Source organism: Physella acuta, unplaced genomic scaffold, assembly GCF_028476545.2.
Source record: "Physella acuta isolate Inbredline_101_S28 unplaced genomic scaffold, ASM2847654v3 ptg001421l, whole genome shotgun sequence".
Taxonomy (NCBI): Eukaryota; Metazoa; Mollusca; class Gastropoda; family Physidae; genus Physella; species Physella acuta.
This window is the reverse complement of record NW_026732936.1, coordinates 80,275-94,896: the sequence shown is the minus strand read 5'-3', so window position 1 is coordinate 94,896 and position 14,622 is coordinate 80,275. Positions and strand designations below refer to the sequence as shown.

Sequence of the window (14,622 nt, the reverse complement as noted above, 5' to 3'; positions counted from 1 at the left end):
GTAGGTTTTCAGTATTCAGTAACCATGGCAAATGTTGAGAAGCCAGAGTTAGCTTCATCCAGCATAATTATTAATTAAAACTAAACAATCGAAAATAAGTTCGAGACCAAATGTACTTTCAAAGATTATTATTTTTTAAAATAATTTTGTAATATAGAGGTCTAGATCTAGGCTAGATCTACTAGATTCTAGATCTACAGCAACTAGATTATAAAAATAAATTAATCGTGTTGTTCTTTCAGTTTCGGTTTGGTTTGTTTTAAGAGGAAGCAATAACTAGACTAGATCTAGAATCTAAATCTAGAATCTTAGGCCTTAAAAATTAATAAATAGGCCTATAGATTCTATCTAGTCTAGATCTAGAAAATAAATCTAGATCTAGATCTAATCTAGATAATTCTAGAGTGAATCTAGAGCAAGAGGTAAAATCTAAATGAAATTTAGGGGCCTAATAATAAATTAAAATTTAATGCTCACTATTTATTTCTAGATCTAGTGTTTACAGTCACAGATCTAGAGATCTAGATCTGGATCTAGCTAGTTAAATTATTATATTATAGTCCTAGGCCTATAGTATAGGCCTAATAATTTAAGTACCAATAGTAGTTTTACTAGGCCCAGTGTCGGCGCCAGGTTATTTAGCACCAACCACCCCGCAATTTTTTTCGTGCCCCCCAGAGACAAACTTTCGATTTGCACTTCCCCCCCCCCCCTCAAACTTTTGATTTGCACCCCCCCTCAAAATTTCAATTAGCACCCACCCCCCCTCAAACTTTCAATTTGTATTTCCATCCCATTTTTGCACCCCAACCTGATGGAGTAGAGTTCAAATGTTTCTTGACCTCAGCTTATGAGTTGATGTTGTGATCAGCACTATGCCAAGCCATCCTTTCCTTTCCCCAAAGTGAATCAGGTACCCATCAGAGCTGGGTGGACTCGCGAACATCCTTCAGTCTCTTGATCTGAATTTGCGACCTTCGGGCTAGCAGCCGTAGGCTCTTCCATTTGACCCAGCACTATAAAATAGGCGAAATATTCATATATATCTTTAATGCAAACATCATAATAAATACTATAACGAGATATTGCAGTAAAAGATTCATAAATTAACCCTGGCGTGTCTACATAGCTGAACTTGTCCTCCTTTGTTGCATGTCTATTAATGAGCTCTTACAATTAATCACAGCTAACGAAGCTTTAATATTTTTATAAAATAATTTAGTCATAATATAAAAGGTAACTTCCTTCGTTGCCCCCTTCTTTTATTCATGAAATTCGCAGACTTACATTTTCTTACCCCCCCCCCTTCCTTTACCCCCATGTCATTTATGTAAAACATCTTTTGTCCCATCCTGAGGATTTTTTTCTTTCTAGTACAAAAGCTAAAATAAAAAATTGGTTTCATAGCATCATTTCAAAATCATTATTTTTTTTTACAAATTACATTCCTCTATTATGGTAAACATAAATAGTTAACCACACTTATCTTCTCACTTTTAAAACCATTTTAAAAACTATTTCTGCAGCTTTTTTTTTGTGATAATTAATTTTCCAAACTGGCGTCCCAAGAAAGTTGCCAGGACAAGAATACCCATGAAAAGCTAAAGCAGCTTGAAGATGAAAAATGCCGACTAATTCGGGCTGTTGAGGATTATTTCAACCATGTAGGCCTACTTAGATAACTATTTTGTTTTAATTAAAATTAATTATTAAATGATTTTTTAAAAAAGAGAAAATGTTATCATTAAGATATAAAAAAATTATGCCTGTAACTTCCTATACAGTAAAACACAAGTTCTACACATTTAATATGTTCCACTCTAGGTGTATTCAAAGAGCAACAACAGCCACAAAATAAAATCAGATCTGATAGAGGTGGAGGAGTGCATTGATCAGGCTTGCCAGCTGTTTAAGGAAACTTCACTCCAAATTAAAAATGAACTTTACCATGAGGTGGATGAGGAAGCAGGATATGATTCACAGTTTCGCCAAACTAGTTTGTATCAATTTGAACTTTTTTTTCTTGAAAAAGTAGACCCCTACATAAATAGGGAATTATTCTTTTATTTAATGAAAAATGTATTATCATTTTTATCTATTTTATTTGGTAGTAGTTTGTATTAAATGTGATATTATATTCTTTGAGAAAGTTCATCGAATAGTATTTTTATTTTTTAAATTTTAAAACAAATAATAATTTCTTTATTTCAAATTATTAAATTAAAACAGTAATTATTTTTTTTAAAGTTTTCTTTTTTGCTTAACTAATAACATTTAAATGATCTACAAAAAAGGTTTTTAAAAAGTTGTATTTTAACTTTTTATTTTTTATTTCCAAGAATACTCTCCCAAAAGCCTATTCTAAATGCCAGAGACATTTATTTAGGGCATATATCATGTCATATGATCATGTCATATGTGAGATAAAAAATGTTAAATGTCACACAATTAAAGTCATAGTACTGGAGTCGGACAGTCATATACAATTTGGTTAAATTCTAAACAAGCAGTTGTGGCTGATATTTGTTTGTGGTATTGTTCAAGTACAAACTTTATAACAAAATGTAAATATACTACTTCTACATCACACATCATCAGTTTTCACACTAAGGCTGTAATATTTTCCTTTAATTTTTAAAATTTGATTTTTGTTAAGAGCTCCAATATAAATACTTATTCTAATAAGTATCACAAGTATTGATATTTTAAATTTTAGCATGATCTCTAATATTTATCTAGTAATAAATAATCAATACATTTATTTTACTTTTGCTTTTGTTATTCAGGAAAAATTCATTCATATTTTTTTTAAACACTTTGTTTATAAATAACAAACTTTTTTAGTTGCAATAAACAAATTATAATTTTGACATTTTCTTTTTATTCTTACATTTACCTTATACATTTTTTTTTACTTGAAATTTTTTTTTTTACCTATGATCTCTAATATTTATTAGTAATGAATAATCAATACATTTATTATGCATTTTTTTGTGTTATTCAGAAAAAAATCATTCATATGTTATTTAACACTTAACTTATTTATAAATGACAAAGTAAACTTTTTCAGTTGACTTAACTTGTATATAGATGACAAAGTAAACTTTTTCAGTTGCAATAAACAAATTTTAGAGTTTTTTATTCTAACATTTGCCTTATACGATATTTTTGACTAAAATTTAAATTAAAAAAAAAAATTAATAAATGAAAATTCATGCAAAAACTTTAACTCAGACAGACAGAGGCCCTACCAACATGATTACATGTCAGACAGATATAGGACCCACCCACACGATTACATCTCTGTTGGGTCTGACTTAGCCACATCCTTGTCGTTTGAGGTCCTCTCTAGATCACCATCCATGTGCGGCCTTGAACCAGGACCAGGTGAATCATTACATTACTCAGGTGAGTTATTCCAGGTACAAACTTAAACCTAAGCGCAACAATGTTGTATCAAGGTTTAGTTTAGACAGTTGAACTAAGGGGTGGCCAGGTACTTATTTAGGATAGTCAGTGATTATCAGTGTATATTTAAATACCTCTATTATTATAAGGTAGCATGTCATTCAATCCATCACTCATCAGTAAAGGTACTTTTCCTTTCATAGCGTTGATGGTATTTATTTTGATACAGGACACACACACTTATACATATATAAGTATGTATATATATATATATATATATATATATATATATATATATATATATATATATATATATATATATATATATATACTTATATATATATATATATATATATATATATATATATATATATATATATATATATATATATATATATAGATATATATATATATATATATATATATATATATATATATATATATATATATATATATATATATATATATATATATATATATATATATATATATATATATATATATATATATATATAGATATAGACATATATAGATATTTTTATTTATTTATTTATTTATTTATTTATATATACAGACAGACAGAAAACAGACAGAGGTTTAGATATAGACATACATTTAGACATAAATATAGACATAAAAATAGATATAGAAATATATATAGAAGCAGATGTGAATGTGGATGTAGATTTATATAGATTGTATGCTGCAACACCAGACCTTAAACTTAAACAAGTACAATCAACTTCTTATCATTTACTGAGCTTAGGATGTTGTAGGGGTATTACTTTATTCATAGATTATACTGCATTGTTTATGTACAGTTATTTGAGTGTGCTTGTGTTTACACAGATTCACCCCCCAATCAGCTTGCGACACTAGAGAAACACCAGACAGCTGTTGATTCAAAACTGGAAGATTTATTTACCTGTATGGATGATCTTAAAGCTGAAGTGCATGATCTCAAACAAAAAGCACCTGATACAAACATACACTTAGACCAGAGTGAAGCCTTTCAAAGTGTGAAAAAAAATGTTTCGTCTTTAAAAGAAAGTGTGACGGATTTATCCGCGTACAACCAGTACATAAAGTCACAGTTGTCTAACTTGAACGAAGCGTTTACTCAGCAGATTGGTGAGGTGAGTGACCAATGCAGCCGTCTTGATTTACAAGGAAGCGAAAGGGATATGGAACTCAAAAATTTAACAAAGGTTTTTAGCGAATGGAAAAGTTTAATGGAGAAGAGAATCGATGACTTGGAAAATCATGTGAAAGTTGATACATTTGATGTGAAATCCAACCCTGAAAATTGTTACAGTGAAACAAGGAAATTCGAATTTGAAGATGAAAAAAATTTCAAGCCTGATTTGAAGCAAGATATAGGGACTGGTTTTAAAGAAACTGCAATAAAAAAAGATGTTTTTAGTGAAAAGAAAAAAAAAGGTGCTAAGATGCTATGGTATGGAGCAGATAAAGAACAAATTTGTGAGACCTTGAGTATGGCTCAGAACAACAAGTACCAAGGAACAAATGTAGGAGAAACAGAAATTGACCCTAGAGGTTGCTTATATATTGAAAACAGTAATGAGCAAGAATTTGGTAAAAAAATGATGACAGCAACAGGCTCTTTAGCGAGTGATAACATGGGAGTAATAAGACAGGATGGTAGAGAATGTCTAGCGTTAGGGGATAAAGAAACCATTTTTACAGGTGCGTATAAATATATTGGAACAGATAAAACAGTGCCTGTATTGAAAGGCCATATTTATAGTACAAAGAAAGGTGATGATGAACTTGAAGTAAAAACTAATGCTGAAGAATCAAGGAAATATAATAGTGAACCCAAATCTGAAACTGAAAATGCAAGAACAGATTATAGTGAACCAATTGTGCCTGAAAATACAGGAATTTATAAAATTGCCAAATCTACAAGTGCAAAGAAAAAAAAATCCTCCCATAAAGCTGTAAGAGCTACAGAATTGAGCAGGGAAGATAAAACAGGATGTGAAATCCCCCCAGGAGTGAGCAGTAGTGTGGAGTGTGTTACTCACAGTCAGCATCAGACACAGCATAGAGAGCCTGGACCACAAGCTGGGAGATGGGAAGCTCTGGAGATATATCGTAGGTCAAGGGCAGTGGCGGAGCATCAGAGGGGATTAACTGAGCCGCGGAGAGAAACGGCTGAGCATCAGACGGGAGTGGCTGTGCCACGGAGGGCAGTGGCTGAGCATCAGACGGGAGTGGCTGTGCCACGGAGGGCAGTGGCTGAGCATCAGAGGGTAGTGGGTGAGTTGCGAAGGGAAGTGGCTGAACCATGGATTGGAGTGGCTGAACCACGGAGGGAAGTGGCTGAACCATGGATGGGAGTTGCTGAACCACGGAGAACAGGAACAGCGTGGCAGGATCCTAAAGCGCTAGTGAACAAGCATTTGTTTGACATGAAGAAAGATGAGGAGGAGACTCAAGTGATGGTTTGTGATAGCCCGTGGAGGCAAAAGACAGGGAAAAATGATCCAGTAAGTAAATCTAAGTTAAAAAAAAAAATTTTTTTTCATCATTTATAGCAAGATCTCTACCTCCATGTTTCATCAGTTTTTGTTTATGGTTTTACACATGTAAACAGGTGAACTCTAATTCACTTGTTACATGGACCGTCAGGTTCGAAAGGGAACTTTACTTAACTTTTCTTAATGCTTATAACACTGGATACACCTAAATATATACAACTTAAGTAGCTGTAAGGACAGCAGGCTCCTAAGGGAGCAATACCCTGCATCGAAGAGATGTCTGAAAGAAACTCCAATAGCTAGTTAATTTTTTTTTATTTTATAAATATATAGACCTGCAAAGAAAAGGAATGGTGTCTTTAGTATTTAGCTATTTTTTTTAAAGACAACTTTGAGTTAACTCACTGCAAATTCAGTAAGGTAAAAGTAGCTAACAGCTACCTCTCAAAAGAGTAAGAAAAGTTTCTTTCTTTTTTGATGCTCTTTATGTTTAGATTTGATTTTCATTTTTTAAAATGCTGATCATTGATATTTTAGAAACTTTCTACCCAAAAAGATTTGGCTAGAACATCTGCACCAGGTAAATTTGTTTAATGAGTGTCAGCCGTGTTTGTTTTGGTTGTTAGCCTGTTTTTGTGTAAGCTCCATCAGAAAGACTAGTTTTGCTTGATAAGTGTCAGCCATATAATATTTGTTTTGGTTTTTAGCTCATTATTTTGTGTAAGCTCCTTCAAAAAGACTCTCTTTGATAAGTCACAGCCTTATAATATTTGTTTTTGTTGTTAGCCCATATTTTTGTAAACTCCTTCAAAAAGATTTGCAATGTTTGATAAGACTAGTGTCAACCATATATGTTTTGGTTGTTAGCCCAATTGCTGTGTGTTTAAGCTCCTTCAGAAAGACTTGCTTTTGTGGATAATTGTCAACCATATACGTTTTGGTTGTTAGCCCATTTTTTTCGTTTTAGTTCCTTCCTAAACAAATTTAGCTAACCATCACCCATGTTTGTCTTGTATTCCCAGAATTCAACGGTCCATTAGAAGCCAGTGAAATGAGGGTTGGTGTCAGGGTCATGAGGGGACCAAATTGGTGTTGTGGAGATGTGGTAAGTGTGATGTCAAAATGGTGTTGTAGAGATGTGGTAAGTGTGATGTCAAATTGGTGTTGTGGAGATGTGGTAAGTGTGATGTCAAAACGGTGTTGTGGAGATGTGGTGTGATGTCAAATTGGTGTTGTGGAGATGTGGTAAGTGTGATGTCAAATTGGTGTTGTGGAGATGTGGTGTGATGTCAGATTGGTGTTGTGGAGATGTGGTAAGTGTGGTGTCAACTTGGTGTTGTGGAGATGTGGTAAGTGTGATGTCAAATTGATGTTGTGGAAATGTGGTAAGTGTGATGTCAAATTGGTGTTGTGGAGATGTGGTAAGTGTGATGTCAAAATGGTGTTGTGGAGATGTGGTAAGTGTGATGTCAAATTGGTGTTGTGGAGATGTGGTAAGTGTGATGTCAAATTGGTGTTGTGGAGATGTGGTAAGTGTGATGTCAAACTGGTGTTGTGGACATGTGGTAAGTGTGATGTCAGATTGGTGTTGTGGAGATGTGGTAAGTGTGATGTCAAATTGGTGTTGTGGAGATGTGGTAAGTGTGATGTCAAATTGGTGTTGTGGAGATGTGGTAAGTGTGATGTCAAATTGGTGTTGTGGAGATGTGGTAAGTGTGATGTAAAATTGGTGTTGTGGACATGTGGTAAGTGTGATGTCATATTGGTGTTGTGGAGATGTGGTAAGTGTGATGTCAAATTGGTGTTGTGGAGATGTGGTAAGTGTGATGTCAAAATGGTGTTGTGGAGATGTGGTAAGTGTGATGTCAAAATGGTGTTGTGGAGATGTGGTAAGTGTGATGTCAAAATGGTGTTGTGGAGATGTGGTAAGTGTGATGTCAAATTGGTGTTGTGGAGATGTGGTAAGTGTGATGTCAAATTGGTGTTGTGGAGATGTGGTGTGATGACACCAGGTCAGATTGGTGTTGTGGAGATGTGGTAAGTGTGATGTCAAAATGGTGTTGTGGAGATGTGGTAAGTGATGTCAAAATGGTGTTGTGGAGATGTGGTAAGTGTGATGTCAAATTGGTGTTGTGGAGATGTGGTAAGTGTGATGTCAAAATGGTGTTGTGGAGATGTGGTAAGTGTGATGTCAAATTGGTGTTGTGGAGATGTGGTGTGATGACACCAGGTCAGATTGGTGTTGTGGAGATGTGGTAAGTGTGATGTCAAATTGGTGTTGTGGAGATGTGGTAAGTGTGATGTCAAAATGGTGTTGTAGAGATGTGGTAAGTGTGATGTCAAATTGGTGTTGTGGAGATGTGGTAAGTGTGATGTCAAAACGGTGTTGTGGAGATGTGGTGTGATGTCAAATTGGTGTTGTGGAGATGTGGTAAGTGTGATGTCAAATTGGTGTTGTGGAGATGTGGTGTGATGTCAGATTGGTGTTGTGGAGATGTGGTAAGTGTGGTGTCAACTTGGTGTTGTGGAGATGTGGTAAGTGTGATGTCAAATTGATGTTGTGGAAATGTGGTAAGTGTGATGTCAAATTGGTGTTGTGGAGATGTGGTAAGTGTGATGTCAAAATGGTGTTGTGGAGATGTGGTAAGTGTGATGTCAAATTGGTGTTGTGGAGATGTGGTAAGTGTGATGTCAAATTGGTGTTGTGGAGATGTGGTAAGTGTGATGTCAAACTGGTGTTGTGGACATGTGGTAAGTGTGATGTCAGATTGGTGTTGTGGAGATGTGGTAAGTGTGATGTCAAATTGGTGTTGTGGAGATGTGGTAAGTGTGATGTCAAATTGGTGTTGTGGAGATGTGGTAAGTGTGATGTCAAATTGGTGTTGTGGAGATGTGGTAAGTGTGATGTAAAATTGGTGTTGTGGACATGTGGTAAGTGTGATGTCATATTGGTGTTGTGGAGATGTGGTAAGTGTGATGTCAAATTGGTGTTGTGGAGATGTGGTAAGTGTGATGTCAAAATGGTGTTGTGGAGATGTGGTAAGTGTGATGTCAAAATGGTGTTGTGGAGATGTGGTAAGTGTGATGTCAAAATGGTGTTGTGGAGATGTGGTAAGTGTGATGTCAAATTGGTGTTGTGGAGATGTGGTAAGTGTGATGTCAAATTGGTGTTGTGGAGATGTGGTGTGATGACACCAGGTCAGATTGGTGTTGTGGAGATGTGGTAAGTGTGATGTCAAAATGGTGTTGTGGAGATGTGGTAAGTGATGTCAAAATGGTGTTGTGGAGATGTGGTAAGTGTGATGTCAAATTGGTGTTGTGGAGATGTGGTAAGTGTGATGTCAAAATGGTGTTGTGGAGATGTGGTAAGTGTGATGTCAAATTGGTGTTGTGGAGATGTGGTGTGATGACACCAGGTCAGATTGGTGTTGTGGAGATGTGGTAAGTGTGATGTCAAATTGGTGTTGTGGAGATGTGGTAAGTGTGATGTCAAATTGGTGTTGTGGAGATGTGGTGTGATGACACCAGGTCAGATTGGTGTTGTGGAGATGTGGTAAGTGTGATGTCAAATTGGTGTTGTGGAGATGTGGTAAGTGTGATATCAAAATGGTGTTGTGGAGATGTGGTAAGTGTGATGTCAAATTGGTGTTGTGGAGATGTGGTAAGTGTGATGTCAAAATGGTGTTGTGGAGATGTGGTAAGTGTGATGTCAAATTGGTGTTGTGGAGATGTGGTGTGATGACACCAGGTCAGATTGGTGTTGTGGAGATGTGGTAAGTGTGATGTCAAATTGGTGTTGTGGAGATGTGGTAAGTGTGATGTCAAAATGGTGTTGTGGAGATGTGGTAAGTGTGATGTCAAATTGGTGTTGTGGAGATGTGGTAAGTGTGATGTCAAACTGGTGTTGTGGACATGTGGTAAGTGTGATGTCAAAATGGTGTTGTGAAGATGTGGTAAGTGTGATGTCAAAATGGTGTTGTGGAGATGTGGTAAGTGATGTCAAAATGGTGTTGTGGAGATGTGGTAAGTGTGATGTCAAATTGGTGTTGTGGAGATGTGGTAAGTGTGATGTCAAAATGGTGTTGTGGAGATGTGGTAAGTGTGATGTCAAATTGGTGTTGTGGAGATGTGGTGTGATGACACCAGGTCAGATTGGTGTTGTGGAGATGTGGTAAGTGTGATGTCAAATTGGTGTTGTGGAGATGTGGTAAGTGTGATGTCAAAATGGTGTTGTGGAGATGTGGTAAGTGTGATGTCAAATTGGTGTTGTGGAGATGTGGTAAGTGTGATGTCAAATTGTTGTTGTGGAGATGTGGTAAGTGTGATGTCAAACTGGTGTTGTGGACATGTGGTAAGTGTGATGTCAGATTGGTGTTGTGGAGATGTGGTAAGTGTGATGTCAAATTGGTGTTGTGGAGATGTGGTAAGTGTGATGTCAAATTGGTGTTGTGGAGATGTGGTAAGTGTGATGTCAAATTGGTGTTGTGGAGATGTGGTAAGTGTGATGTCAAATTGGTGTTGTGGACATGTGGTAAGTGTGATGTCATATTGGTGTTGTGGAGATGTGGTAAGTGTGATGTCAAATTGGTGTTGTGGAGATGTGGTAAGTGTGATGTCAAAATGGTGTTGTGGAGATGTGGTAAGTGTGATGTCAAAATGGTGTTGTGGAGATGTGGTAAGTGTGATGTCAAAATGGTGTTGTGGAGATGTGGTAAGTGTGATGTCAAATTGGTGTTGTGGAGATGTGGTAAGTGTGATGTCAAATTGGTGTTGTGGAGATGTGGTGTGATGACACCAGGTCAGATTGGTGTTGTGGAGATGTGGTAAGTGTGATGTCAAATTGGTGTTGTGGAGATGTGGTAAGTGTGATGTCAAAATGGTGTTGTGGAGATGTGGTAAGTGTGATGTCAAATTGGTGTTGTGGAGATGTGGTAAGTGTGATGTCAAATTGGTGTTGTGGACATGTGGTAAGTGTGATGTCATATTGGTGTTGTGGAGATGTGGTAAGTGTGATGTCAAATTGGTGTTGTGGAGATGTGGTAAGTGTGATGTCAAATTGGTGTTGTGGAGATGTGGTAAGTGTGATGTCAAATTGGTGTTGTGGAGATGTGGTGTGATGACACCAGGTCAGATTGGTGTTGTGGAGATGTGGTAAGTGTGATGTCAAATTGGTGTTGTGGAGATGTGGTAAGTGTGATGTCAAATAGGTGTTGTGGAGATGTGGTGTAATGACACCAGGTTAGATTGGTGTTGTGGAGATGTGGTAAGTTTGATGTCAAAATGGTGTTGTGGAGATGTGGTAAGTTTGATGTCAAAATGGTGTTGTGGAGATGTGGTAAGTTTGATGTTAGATTGGTGTTGTGGAGATGTGGTAAGTTTGATGTCAGATTGGTGTTGTGATGTAGTAAAAGAGATGACACCAGTCTATATTGGTGTTGTGGAGATGTGGTGTGATGACACCAAGTCAGATTGGTATTGTGGAGATGTGGTGTGATGACACCAAGTCAGATTGGTGTTGTGGAGATGTGGTGTGATGAAACCAGTCTAGATTGGTGTTGTGGAGATGTGGTGTGATGACACCAAGTCAGATTGGTAGATAAATAAAAAAAAATATCAGCTGGCTAGTTTTTGTAACAAAAAAACCTTGAGAATATTTTTTTTTTTTCGAATTTTCAAAATGTTGTAAGGTAAAATACCATTTAATTTAGCATTTATTTTAATGGTATTTCTGTTACAAAAACTAGCTGACTCTATAAGGGCTAGTAAAAGAAAGATAATGATTATAAGATCAATATAAATATTACTTTTTAAACCTAGGGACCTTCACAATAGGCGTTTTATCGAGATGTCAACCATACTTTCAGAAGAATCGCCGATGCATTAAAATATTTTCTTTCCTTGAAATACCCTAACTTAGATATACACAAATAAATAAATAAAGCAGAGGCGAGGCGTAGCGACCCCTCCTCGGCGCCCGGGGACAAACTTTCAATTTGGCGCCCACCCCCTTTTATTTTTTTATATTTATAATTCAAAATAGTAGCTACAATTAGCTTATTTCGGCGCCCGGGGACATATGTACCCCCCCCCCCCCATCCGTCGCTACGCCTCTGAAGTAAAGTTTATTAGTTAAGAAGTTTTTTTTTTTTTCTGGAGCCGACCCCCTTGATAATAGAACCCCATCTGCTCACTTCAGGACGCACCACCCCCTGCCCTGGGTACCGTCGTCATGGACGCTCACCTACTCTACGGCTTCGTGACTGTGAGATGGGACAACGGCCACGTAGACAAGTACAAGATGGGCTTCGACAACATGTACCAGCTACGGCTGGCCAACACGGCTGCGGCTGGTGTGTGAAAAAAATATGTATGGTAGAGAGGGGGGAGCAGTAGCGTCAAAAAACGGGGGGGGGGGGGGGCGGTCCGCATTTAAACGGGTTGTTACCAAATCGAAAAAACGTGAAGTTTGATATCTAAACTGATGTATACAGTTAAATAAAATAATAAAGCAGTAGGAGAAAGAGGTGTCACCAAAACTAAAATGCGACATTGTTGGGGGGTGGTGGGGTTACGCCCACAGTGCACCGGACAACACCGGACCTTTTGACGTCACTCGGGGTTTAAGGGGGGGGGGGGGGTAGTCTGATTTTATATGACGTGTACAAATTCGTCGGAACAATTTTACTAAAACACCAAATTGTTTAACGAAAGGTGAATTAGTATTCTATCGCTCAAGTGCCATTGACATTTTTTCCCTGATATATTGCTCATGTAATATAATTATATAATCAGAATAAATACATTTTGAATGTAGACCTTCTATGATATTTAACATACTAGGATATGTTATGTAATTTATTGCTATATAGATTGGGAAAATTAATCTTCCTAAAACTTTCAACTATGTTTTAATGAAATTTCAGAAAATATTACTGAAATTTTTATTTGATCTTGGTTTTTTGGGAAAGGCGAGGGGGTAGTGTGTTCTAATTTCGTGGGGGGGGGGGGTACATATCTAGAAGCTAATAACCTACTGTAGGCGAGGGGCGGGGGAGGGTAAGTAATAATCGTTTCAGTTAAAATTTTAGTTGTATATATTTATATGAAATTTCTTAAGAATTTGAGTTAGGTTTCAATATTATCTGAGATATTGTACCTATCATTTAAAATGTAAAACTTTTTTTTAATAAAGTAGGTAAAGTAGAGTAGGCCTATATTCTGTAAGTGTGCAATGTTCTGCTACACTTTTAAATTTACATTTTTCATTGTATTTTTTTTTCGTCAAAATTAGACGGCAATTGTATGTTATGAAGGTATAAAAAGCTATATACTCTTACTTAACACGATTCTGATAGTTTATTGTTTCATGTATTGATTGTTTAACATTGTGTTGGTCTGGAGGTAAAGACTTTAAGCAACAAGCCTTTTTCTGTGCAGTGATGTGACTCCGATGGTTATTGTATTAACATTTCTAACACGTGTGTAACCCACCAGAGGCGTAGCTAGGGGAAGATGGGTAGGGCGCCGATCCTAAGGGGGCGCTACACGTGAAAAATACTAAAATAAAAAGCTCATTACTGAATTGCAAACAGTCGAAGTAAAGAATAAAGACTGCTACTTGGCATGACGGACTAATTTTACTGTTTTCTTCATCAATCATGTGACATCAACATTTAAAAAAGCAAAGTGACTGGTAAAAAGCGCCCCGACCTTCCCAACTAATAGAGGGGGGTGGGGGTGCGTTTTTCACCAACACGAATAACTGTACATATACCTAATTTAATGAGGGGGGGGGGGGTGCAAAATTGATAAGTCGCCCTGAGCAGCCGAAATAGATCGCTATGAATATGTAAACAACTGAGTTTAGAATCAAGTGAAAGTGTTAGTGTTGCTGCTTTGAGATTAAATCTCTAAGGACTGTTCAATATTTTTATAATTAATGTGCAATGGTATTAATAAAACATGTATACTCAATTTTGTTTCGTGTAGTTTTTGTGTGGCTTTCTTATATATTGGACTTGTTTGTTTGCTGAGTGTTACTATTACTTTAGGTTCACCAAACGAAATAGAATAAATAGTTAAAACAACATTGTTGGGAACATTTCCAGATAAGCCCCGCCTAAAAATCTGGAAAAGACCATTTTGTAATCCCAACACAATGCTTTTCTCTAAAATCAATCAAATATAGTTAAAGCTATTGTTTTTGACCTAACTTCAAGGCTTTTTTTATATAGCCATCCAAACTTTGTGTTATTAACGGAATACTAAGGTTAGTATCAATAAACGGAAATGCAGCCTCAAAAAACACAAACGTATATTCAAGGTCTATTCATATTATTATGATTTTATAACATTATCTTTTTTATATTATTATTTTAAAACTTTCAACTTAAATTTTATTATGGTAAAATCAGAAAGTTTACACAAACACGCAGACATATATATTTATCAGTAGCGTAGCGAGGGGCGGGGGTGACATATGTCCCCGGGCGCCGACCTTAGGGGGCGCCAAAATGGGTTGGAAAAATAAATTGAAAGGTTGAGGGGGGTGCAAATCGAACGTTTGAAGGGAGAGGGGGTGCAAATCGAAATGTTTGTCCCCGGGCGCCGGGAAGGGTCGCTACGCCTCTGATATTTATGTAAATAATAATAATGATTGGCTTCCTTTTATCAAGCATTTAAAAAAAATATATAGACTCACCCTTTCAGA

The 14,622-nt window shown here is 36.5% G+C and overlaps 1 protein-coding gene across 1 annotated transcript; it reads left to right on the top strand.

The window, feature by feature from the left end:
- Window positions 1–1,535: 1,535 nt before the first annotated feature.
- On the top strand, window positions 1,536–12,273 carry LOC131927582 (uncharacterized). The gene is made up of 7 exons (XM_059283288.1): window positions 1,536–1,664; window positions 1,825–1,996; window positions 3,235–3,408; window positions 4,258–5,921; window positions 6,450–6,492; window positions 6,935–7,017; window positions 12,109–12,273. The coding sequence occupies exons 3-7, from the start codon at window positions 3,264–3,266 to the stop codon at window positions 12,268–12,270; spliced, it is 2,097 nt and encodes a 698-aa protein (XP_059139271.1). The 5' UTR covers window positions 1,536–1,664; window positions 1,825–1,996; window positions 3,235–3,263; the 3' UTR covers window positions 12,271–12,273.
- Window positions 12,274–14,622: the final 2,349 nt, after the last annotated feature.